Source organism: Benincasa hispida, unplaced genomic scaffold (genome assembly GCF_009727055.1).
Source record: "Benincasa hispida cultivar B227 unplaced genomic scaffold, ASM972705v1 Contig557, whole genome shotgun sequence".
NCBI classification, from domain to species: domain Eukaryota; kingdom Viridiplantae; phylum Streptophyta; class Magnoliopsida; order Cucurbitales; family Cucurbitaceae; genus Benincasa; species Benincasa hispida.
This window is the reverse complement of record NW_024064924.1, coordinates 487,526-499,202: the sequence shown is the minus strand read 5'-3', so window position 1 is coordinate 499,202 and position 11,677 is coordinate 487,526. Positions and strand designations below refer to the sequence as shown.

Genomic DNA, 11,677 nt, shown 5'->3' with positions numbered 1-11,677 from the left:
GATCTGTAGCTTAAAGCTCTAACAAATGTGAATAAATGACTAAACTCTTTAGTCATGGGATTCACCATCCGTTAACTGTCGGGCACTCCACTAAAGACCGATAGCTGCACTCTTCTCACTACAGATATATTTCTGTGTCCATATCAACCAATCAATAGTGCGATACCCCTTCACAGATCGCTTGTAAGTATAGCTGGGCCAATTTACCGTTTTGCCCTTGTAGTTACATCTAACTCCTTAAGTACCACTGATTCCTCTAATGAACATAAGTCATAGTCCTACTATGACTGAGTCCTCTCTTCCAAAGAAAGGTTGTGGCCACTATGTTCAAGACCCAGAATCAACCATTGTTGAGTTGGCAATCTGGCCACTCTCACCCATACTAATTAAAGGACCGCCCTTAAAGACAGAAGTTTCCAAAACACTTAGGATTAAGGTTATGTCACCTATGGTCATTTAGGTGAGATATAAGTCTCAAGTACCAACAGCGTTATATAAAGAGACAAATCATCTCGTGGTCCGGTCTTATCTAAACTCTTTATATATGACACCCCCGCTCGCATGTCTCCACATGAATGGGCAAAATCAGACCATCTGTAGTAGTTTACGACACTTGTAAACCTCTACAAAGCGAGTCGTATCTGTAGTGTCACCAGGATAAGGTATCCTTCATTTATCCTTATACTACAAACCTTTTAAGTTATCACTTAAGACATGATTCACTTGTATATCTCATATATATTGTATATCTCATATATATGCTTAAGTTTACATACAATAATCACAGATCTTTGTTTATTGGATATGAGTAAATGAAAAATAAAATAACTCTTATTTTATTCATAACAATGTGTACAATGTTTACAAACTACGAGACTTCGGGAGAATTAGGATACCAATCCCAACAATCTTCTATTTGTCTAAATGCCTTGGGAGACTAATTACAATACATGAAAAACAAGTACAATATACAATAAACTAGGGCATACACTATACCCCAATATCATCTCCCACTTGTCCTAGACAAGATGCCACATGTCCTGTAGACCTAGACTCTCTAGATGATCGTCGAACACTTTGGCCGTGAGAGACTTTGTAAATAGATCAGCAACGTTATGCTCCGACCGATCTTTGTGATTATCACATCACCGCAATGCACGATCTTCCTGATCAAATGATATTTCCATTCTATATACTTGCCTCTACGATAACTTTGAAGTTCCTTCGAATTTGCCACAGCCCGACTGTTATCACAATAGAGTGTGATCGGCAAAGACATATTTGGAACAACTTCCAAATCTGTAAGTAATTTCCTCAGCTAAACAACCTCTTTAGTAGCTTCACAAGCGGCTACGTATTCCGCTTCCATAGTGGAGTCCGTGATGCATCCTTGTTTGATGCTTCGCCACACTACAACCCCTCCATTCCGAGTGAACACTGACCCTGATGTCGAGTTCTGAGAATCTCTATCAGTCTGAAAGTCTGAGTCTATGTATCCTGTAAGGATCAAATCTTTATCTCCATACACGAGCATGTAGTCCCTCGTTCTCCGAAGATACTTGAGGATCATTTTGACCGTTGTCCAGTGATCTAATCCTGGATTGGACTGATAATGACTGGCAATCCCTACTATATAGAAAATGTCAGGTGTGGTATATAATATTGTATACATTAAGCTTCCAACAACTGAAGCATAGGGAATCCGTCTCATCTCCTCAACTCTTGAGGTGTCTTAGGACATTGATCCTTAAACAATACAATTCATGCCTGAAGGGCAATAAACCCCTCTTGGAATCCTGCATCCTGTACCTGATCAACATTTGATCAATGTACGATGCCTGAGACAAGGCCAATCTCTTGTTCTTACAATCTCGAATAATTTAGATCCCTATAACATACTGTGCCTCTCCCAAATCTTTCATTTTGAATTGGGCGGCTAGCCACTTTCTAATGTCAGTCAGAAAGCCTATATCATTCTCAATGAGTAGGATATCATCCACATATAGTACCAGGAAAGCTACTGAGCTGTTGATGATTTTCTTGTAAACACAAGGTCCATCAACGTTTTGATCAAAGCCAAATGATTTGACCGCACTGTCAAATCTAATGTTTCATGATCTAGAAGTAGAAGTATGCGACGACCAGGAAAAGACTTAAATGGCCGCAAGCCCATGTGGCGAAGTTAAGTTAGAGAGTTCAACTTAATTAATAAATGGGTTAGATGGCAGTCTTAGAAATGCTAATTAAAGGATCAACATGCTAGGTGACATTTAATCAAGTTGGATGCTCATGCAAGCCTAGATATAAATAGATCCTGTAAGGAAGGAAACCGGTTTGCCAAATTTTCCTACGTCTAAGGAAAGGAAGTATTGCTGCCATCTGAAGCTTAGAAGGTGTTAAAAAACTCTCGGGCAAGAGTGGGAGGTTTGAGGATTACCAACCAATCCAAAGGAATTTATTGTTCGAATTCTAAGGTCTTAAGAGTTAAGATGTTTATAAGCAAATTCATTAAGGATATCTTGCTAGCTAATGGCTGAAATTAGAACTATGGAATCTGGAAGATTATAATCTGAAATGATATTGTGGATGAATAAACAGGCAGCTGTATACAGAGAACAAGTAAGCAGCTGACCAACCGATGATATGTGTTGATGCTTGAGAGCATTGACACAGTATTTGCAGCTGAGGTGCATTAGGTATTTCGTATAGTGGACACTCATCGCATAGACTAAAAAAATTGTTCCAGTGCCTACCCGAGCACCGTGAGAAATGATTGCCATTTTTCAACCAAGTTATAAGGTAAAATGGCTAAATATAGCTGATGTGATGAGATGGTTTAAGATGTGATGAACTTAGTCATGATGTGATGAATTACTAGTATGCAATGAAGTTAAGTTCTTGTATTAAGTTCAAAAGAGAGTTAATTATACTGATCAAGAGGTTTTTCCTTTTTTACTTGTAACTTCCATGCGTTCCACTTGAATTTTATCCCATGACCTAGCATTCAAATGAGCTCTTTACTGATTCTCTTAAGCATGATAAGTGTGTTGTTTTATGATGTTCACATGTATGTTTAATATGTAAAACCTACTCCTAACCATTGGAACCAAAGGTATGGTAAGGTAAGTAGGATCCTACTTAGTTCTGCATGTACGTAAAATCTATGTAATCGACGTTGATGAGATTGAGCAAAAGGGTTCTCTCTCAACTAAGGTTATTAGAGATTGAGCAAAATGGCTCTCTCACATGTTCAGACAAAGTAGTAGAGGAATTTTACAGAGAATGTTGGTGAATTTTAGTCCGGGGTTTTACATGCTATGATTTTACATTTTCTAAATTTTATTTTCAAACCTGGGAATGTAAATGTATATATTTTATTATAAACATGTTTACATCATGAGTTTATGATGGTATGCTTCTTTTAAAGAAGCCACTCACTAGGCATTTTAAGGTTACCCTTTTCCAATGTTTTCCTCCCCAGGTAACGGCCGACATTCTAAAGCCTAGCATTCTGCAAGTTAGTCACTTCTCAGAAACCTTAGAGAATTTGATGTTTAGATGACTCATCATGGCTTGTTATATTTGGATCTTATGTTCATGTTATAGAAGTCAGGGTAGAGTTTTTATGACGGTTGTAAATAAACTTATTGGATCCCTTAACATTGATGCATGTTTATAAGTGTTTTGCTGTATGAAAATCTGTATGTTTATATGGTGTTAACTATGTGGTAGTGGTCTGTTATAGGATACAAACTTTTTATTTGGTGCCAAGAGCGTTGGTTCATGAAAGTGTTTTAATAATTAATGTCATAAGAGGGTTAATAATTGTCGTCTTCACATCTCTTCTTAGATTAGAAGGGTAATTCGAGAAGGGGTGTGACAAAAGAAGAGCGAAAGAGATGAGGAGAATGAGTGGCCGACCAGGGGACTTGCACTTGGGAGTGAAAGAGATGGGGAGAATCTAAGATTGTGATAGAAGAGAAGAGATTACTAGATTAGGTTTAGGTTTGGGCTTTTTTCTATAATTTCTTAATTAAATAAAACAATTACTTATGGATAGAATTATATATATATATATATATATATATAAAATTCTATTTGGGGATGAGGTCGAGATTAGGGTCAGGGTGGGGATACTCTCCTCGTCCTCAATTGGGGACCTTGGAAAATTTATTGGTTTTACCCCATCCCCAGTTAAATTGGGAATTTTCCGCCCCAATCGGACCCGACTCTACGATGATTTTTTCCATCCCTAACCCGCCATCATAAACGAGTATTTGGGTACAAAGTTGATATGATTTTCTAATAGCTCATGGATAATTTATAATATGTTTTATATGGAATATGATCATGTCATTATTTGAATAACACGTATTTGATATGTTACTGGATCTTATATACTTTGCCAATTATTTACTAGATGATATTGATAAACTTCATTGTTGTTTTAGAAAGAGAAAATTTATGTTCATATTAAATTACTACTCACTGGGCTTTAGCTCATGCTTTCAATGTTTTATGTCCCCCTTCCCCCATGTAGTGATCAAATTTCGGGAATAAGCTGAGTCTCAACTGCCACACGATGATAGCTTCCCACTACATCGTAGGTTTACATATTTTAGAGTCTTGATTTTGATAGACTACACACCATTACTAAATGTACATGAGTTTTAGGAACATGGGACATGAATTAGTGGTTTGTTTATATAGTCGTGAAAGTGTTTTTGATGAACATAAACTTTGTTGATAGTCTATATGTATACTTATACTTTTGAATAATGTGTTCGACCTTAGTTTTAGTAAAACAGGAAATGAAGAAAGTTATGAAGTGTGTTTATGAATGTCATTTGATCAATATGTTGAATGAAAATTAAGTATGATGAAAGAACACTGAGAAACTATTTAGGCTTAAATACTGGTTGAGTGGGAGAATTGGATGTTAAAGATCGACAAGGGAGGTCTGTTTAGCATCTTCACATCGCTTTCTAGTTTAAAATGGTAATCTGGGAGGAGGTGTAATATATAATTAATTAATTAATTATATATATATATATATATTCATTAAAGACACTTGATTAAATAATATATACTCTTAATTTATACATTGTACTGTCGCACTGTTATATTGAAACTTTCAAAAAGTACATTTCAAATATACTAACAAATCTTAATATATTTCATATGTTGGATAGAATATTTTTAGACCTAACACAATGTACTAGGGTGTATTTTAAAAAAATCATGAATCCATTGAAAGAACAAAAAAATAAAATGCTTCATACGGGAAAATGCAACAAAAAAAATTATGAAATGTTTGATATATACTGTGATATAAATGAAATTTATGATATACTGTGGTTTATGTTAAATATTGAGTCAAATTTTTATTTGTATACAGTGATATATTTCAAACACTTAAAATAATATTTTCGATCACTTAACGAAAAAATGTTTATATTTCGGCTTCAAAAAAAATATACATCTTTAATTTTGTTTTAAAAAATAATGTAACTGCATTTTCTCTCTTCAATTAGACAAAGGAATAAAATCACAACAAATAAATGTATTTTCTCTTTCTAATTAAATAAATGAATTAAAATCTCTATAAATAAATACAATTTTTCAATGCCACATGCCACATTCTCTCTGATGCCTGTCATAAACTAGAGGTATTTTTGTTCGAAAAATTCATTAAATCTTATATATGAAAATATCAAGATATCTATGAAAATAAGTTTTGAAAAATAATAGAATCTTTAAATGTCCCTAGAAAAATTATATGTTGGGCCATTTTGGCTCTTCCTTGGATCTCACTTACGCCTTTGTTGAAATAGTTTATTATGTAACCAACTATAGTTCAAAAGTTAATTGGACTGTAATTTTAAAAAAATCACATGATAGTTGGACGATTTAGGATGTGTTTAGAATATATTTTTAATATTTAATTTAAAAAATAAATTATTTTAAAAATATATTTTAATCTATTTTTATAAAAATAAAAATAAATTTTTAAAAAATATTTTATTCTCAAATCAATGGAAATGGTTCATTAGTAGACTGCATGCATAAATAAAAGAGGCATATAGCCAGAAAATATTTTTATATATAATATAATTATATAATATCAAACGAAAATCAAAAGTGTACACTTGGCAGTTTCAAGAGACTTCCATAACACGTGTCCTCCTTACTCACCGACACGTATACCATCTTCTTCATCTAGCAGCGGCTTCACCATTGCTCCAGAACCATCTCTTAATTTCTCCGCCCTATAAAATCCAGCAAAGGCCACTATCAAGTAATCAACGTAACAAAAAAATGGCGCTGAGATATTTGGTAACTCGAACGGCGGCGAATGGCTTCAGAACAGCAAATAAAAGCCCTAGAACCTACACTACGGCGACTGCTCCGTGGATGAAATCTTACGCGCCGGCAGCCGATTTCTCGCGATTCGATCACCATCACCGGCAGCAACAGAGCAAGCCGAAGGCGTCAAGAGCCGGCGATTTTGTTCCGGTATATGTGGCGATTGGAATGATTGCGCTCTCTGTAGGTCTTGGATTGCACACGGCGAAACAGCAATTAGCTCATTCGCCGTCCGTTTCCGTTCGGAAGAAACGGAGAGAGACGATCCCGGAAGTGGTGGAGCCGGAGCACGTGGCGGAGGAGACGGAGAAGTTCTTTGCTAAATCGTTCTTCAGAAAAGTGGCTCACGTTCAGGAAGTAGAGAAATTTGGGGATTACAAAGTTCCGTACGATCCTCTGCTCGGCGATGCTTATGCTCATGGCCACCGTACTGAGACGTTGAAGTCCGTCGGAATCGATCCGGCTTCGAACTGAATTGAGATTTCGGTAATTGGGCGATTCTAGCTTGACTCCATGTAAATAAGGAATAACGAATCATCTACTGTGAGAATGTAATCTTTGTAAAAATTTCCCGTTAAATCGTACAACTTTGATCGTTCAGGATGGATACGAGCATGAATGAATGTTCGATAAAAAAAAAAAAAAAAAAAACTACTTATTTTGGAACTATTTAAGAGATTAAAGTAATCCGTTAGAACAACATTGGCTAAAATAACATATCTTGTTCGATATGTATTTTGGATAATGTTTTATTTTTATTTTTTTTGAGTACGATTGTTTTGTTTTAATTATTCTATTTAGCAAAATAATTCTTGTATCCGTTAAAATAATTCTGAACTAATAATGGTACGACCCTCTTTTCGAGATTTCATAGAAAATTTTGTCTAAAAGTAAAATTTATAAAAGTCCTAAGAGTTTTTTTTAACTAATTAAAAAAATATTTAATTATAAATAATTAAGAATCTCTAAGATTGGATTTACGAGTTGCATCCTTATTACCATGGACTCTAAAGAAATTATTAAAAATATTTAGAAAATTTTCTACCTCATGGTTATTGATTGAGTAAAGCTTTTCTTTAAAAAATAATTTAGTACATTATTATCATAAACTATATTCGAGTATCTCATCCAAAATAAAAGACATCTTCTAGGTTTGTTTATTTTATGTTTATGAGTTCGTCGAATATGTGTATTTATAGATAATTCGAAAATTATTTTTGACATTTATTTTAAGATTTTGTAATAAAATAGTGTAAATTAAAATTTTTTTAATTTTATATTTTTATTGTATCAAAATTTCTAAAATTTAAAATATTGAATTATATTAAATAAAAATAGAAGTATTTAAAAATATAACATATCAGGTTATAAATTTAATTCTATTAGGTTAAATTTTAAATTTGATCTTGTAATTTCGATAAAATTAAAGTTAATGTAAAAATTAATTTAGTTCTTATCATTTAATAATAACATGTTTAGAAGGACTATTTTTGAAATTATTATTAAATTATATGAGGTAAATTTTAATGGTAAATTATTAGATCTAAGTTAACTTCTTTTAAATCATTGGACAAAAATTTTAATTTATCTTATAAATTTTATAATAGTATAAAATAATAATTATACAACTATTTTAATATAAAATTATGTTCATAAATAAATAATAGTAATCTATTGTCAACTAATATTTAATAGATAAGTATAACTAGTTTGTAATTTTTTTAATTAAAATTAAAATTTTGAATTCTATTAGTAAGTATATATTTGAAAATATGAAATAAAATTATGTTTTTATCTAATCTAATTTTTGTTTTCAAGTACTCTACTAGTAGAGACTTTAATAAGTTTTAAGAATATACATAAAATTATTTTTATTTAAACATTTTTATAAATTTTTTTAGAATAGATTTAAAAAAAACTATTTTGAATTGTTGTTAAATCTTCTAATTTTGTTTAAAATAATTTATTTTTTTAATTAAAAGTATGATCCCAACACACTTTTAATCTCTTTAAAAAAATTGAATCATCTTGCAAATCTCGTAAGTTAAGAAAAAATCTCATCAATCGAGGTAGAAGCTTTGTTTAGCATATTCTTAGCAATAAGTAGTCAAAATCACTATAACAAATATCCCGTTTAATAGCCCGTCAGTATATTTGTCTCAGTTTATATATCTCAAGTTTTAATTCTCAGTTTTAAGAAGTTTAGCAGATTAAAACAAAACAACACACAAACTTGTGTTCCATCTCACCAAACCTTATTTTTTCTTCTTTCTTTTTGTTTTTGCTATCAATTTTATCTAGAAGATAAAGTAACATATATTTGAGGTGAGCAAGCTTTTTTGGATGGGATAACTTATAGTAAATTAACACATGTCTAATTCAAAAGTTTAATTTGTAGTTAAGCGGAAAGGAAAAGTAGACTTTTTAGCTTTCTTCTTCTTATTGTTTTGTATTTTTTGTTTTAGATTTGAAGCAGCCATGATAAAGAGATCGATTAAGTTGAAAGAGGGTTTGGGGAAACAATTATGAATCTGTAAATTTTTCTTAATATTCTTGTGGGATTTTAATAATTAGAACTATTTTTCAATTGGGTTTGGTTTATTTTTTCTACGAATATGATTCCTGATTCTTGTTTATGGGCGATTTTATTCTTAGTTTTGTATGTTATTAAGATGATTTTGGTTTAGGCAATTTGGGTTTATGGTGATGATTAAAAGAAAGATGAAACGTTCCTAAAGAAAATATATAGTTTGACATCTAAATACTAAAAGATCATTAACTATTTTATCAACAAGATTCTGTAGAACTGAAAGAGATTGATAAAGAAGACTGGGAGGTTGAGGAGACAAATATGTGAAGCACGTTTTGGTTTTGAAAGAGAATGAATATGTAGAAATGCGTCAATTAGGTTGTTATAGGTCAAGAGAAATGAATGGCTAAGTTATAATTATAGAATGTTATTAAGGAATGAAGTGGGTAGGGTAGATGCATATTAATATGCTTGAGTTGATTGATGATAAATTCAAGACATGTGTGTGTTGTGCCAGGAATATTGGGTTTGCAAATAAAAGGAAATATCCTAGACACTATCAATGTATCAATTTATTATCCTTCTACTATCAGCTTCCATTTTATCTTTTGTGTATAAATTTCCAAACTTCATTAGTTCTAGTGGTGTGTTTTTTTATGATTAAATTTGAATAGTATAAAGGTTGAGAACCTTAATGTCTTCTTCAAATAGTATGTGTCTTCTTCACTGGAACTTTCTTATTTTTCTTGTTCATCATGTATTTGCACTATTTTATATCTTCACCAAATTTCCTATCATTAGAAGGTTGGTTCTATTATGATTTTGTTAGGAATTGGAAATCTTGTTATGTTTTTTGGGTGAAAAAACTTATAAGAATTGATTTTGTTTGGAACTTTTACCTATTAAGTATATGAAATTTGGTAGAAATTGAAGCAAGTAGATTAACCATGTATCAATGCATGTTTTAGAAGATTAAAGCTTCACTACTAAAATGCTTTGTGCATTGTAGGTACTGATACATTTCAAATAATGGAGACAATGGATCTTGCTATATTTGTTGAACCATTGAAATTGAGCCAATGTAAGTTATTAAGTTCCTGAGACTTACTTAGAGGAGAACTTTTGATATTCTATTTTGTAATTCATTTTAGAACTAACTAACTGAAAACCACACATCTCATGATCTCAAGTTGTTTGGTTTTTGATAATTTTTTTGAGGGGGTGGAGGGCTGCTTTCATTATCTATTCATTGCCATTTGAAATTCAACTCTCTCTATTTTTACTTCCAAATAGGAAATAACTTGAGTAGTTGCTCTATCTATTAAGATCCTTGTTTATGTATGATCAAAGTACTTGAATGATTCAAATTTTCTAATAATATAATGTATTGGTATCATTTTTGTTTAGCATATTATTAGTTTTTGTTTTCTTGACTAGTCTATTGATCTTCCCACCAAGGCTCTCTTAGTTTCTCATATTGCTTGAGTTGTTAAAGTGTGTTAATTGACTTGTACATCGAACATAGGTTGAACGAGTGTGGGGTTATTAGGCATCATTTGAAGGCAGAATTGCTAGACTGCTCCCTTCCTAAAATAGGTTATTGTTTAATACTTGTTAATTTTGTGAAATTGTGATACTGAAGTTTCACATTCAAAATTTACCTCTAATGGAAGCTTAAAAAATTGGTTGGAGATGTTGATGATTGCAAAATCATATCTTTACCTCTTTGATTATCTTAGGAAAGCTAAAAAAGAGTTTAAACATATACTTTTGTTTTATAAATATATTTGTAGGCATGGAATGAATTCTAAAGCAACATCAAGCAAGATGACCACATTTACACCAACTGAGCGATATTCACTCATTCTCATAACTCATTTATGCATGTAGATGTTAGGTTATTTATTTTACCCTTGATAATAAAATCAAACATTGCTGCATCTTCTAGTTTTAGTAGTCCAATTGGAAACAGTCCAAATGTAAAAGTAGTGTTTAAATAAAAATACTAGATAGGCTCTTGCTCTTGTAAGATATTTAGGTTTGTGATTTGTAAATTCTAAACAATTTTTGAATAGTTGGATTCATATGAGAAGTTCACGTACAACTTATGCAAGCTTGACTTGTTATCCTACATTTTGTGGCTTGTGTTTTGTGGAAAGATAATTATGAGCATTTTAATATTTACATTTTTCTAGAGTTTTAGGTATTAAAAAAGACGTGTTGGAAAGTCTGTGATGTTCAACTATGTAATTTATTATTTTGGTTTCGTGTAGTGGATTTCTAAATGACTTGTGCTATTAATTCAATAGGTTTCTTTTTTATGTTTGACTATTTAATATGTGTCTATGTTTTTTCTGTTTAATAGGTGTCCAACAAAAGGTACAAATCAACATTCAAAAGAAATGTTCCTTGGGAGATCAAGAATCTTTGGAATTACAAGTGAACAAAGAAGACTTGTAAAATATTTTATTTACTTATAAAAATAAACATGAAAGATAGATTACTTTATTTTATATCATTTATATACTTTATTCTAGGAAATGATTATATTGTTTTTTTTTTTTTTTGTGTAATGTTAATAGATTTATAAAATTTCAATTATGAATGAAAGTTATGGTATTTTATAGTCATGAGCAAAGCTATAACAAAATTTATATAGTAAAAAAGAAGTGCTATCAAAAGATTATTAAGTAACTATAGCTATTATAAAAGACTAAATAATCTTACTATAGCATAAAACTAAAGTTATAAATACTATATTATAGCGTTAAAACAGTGCTA

The 11,677-nt window shown here is 31.4% G+C and overlaps 1 protein-coding gene across 1 annotated transcript; it reads left to right on the top strand.

Annotated features, from left to right (window-relative positions):
- Nucleotides 1-6,279: 6,279 nt before the first annotated feature.
- LOC120069725 lies at nt 6,280-7,111 on the top strand. Its single transcript, XM_039021513.1, has one exon. It carries the CDS (start codon nt 6,319-6,321, stop codon nt 6,838-6,840), a length of 522 nt encoding a protein of 173 aa, XP_038877441.1. The 5' UTR covers nt 6,280-6,318; the 3' UTR covers nt 6,841-7,111.
- The last annotated feature ends 4,566 nt before the right edge of the window (nt 7,112-11,677 follow it).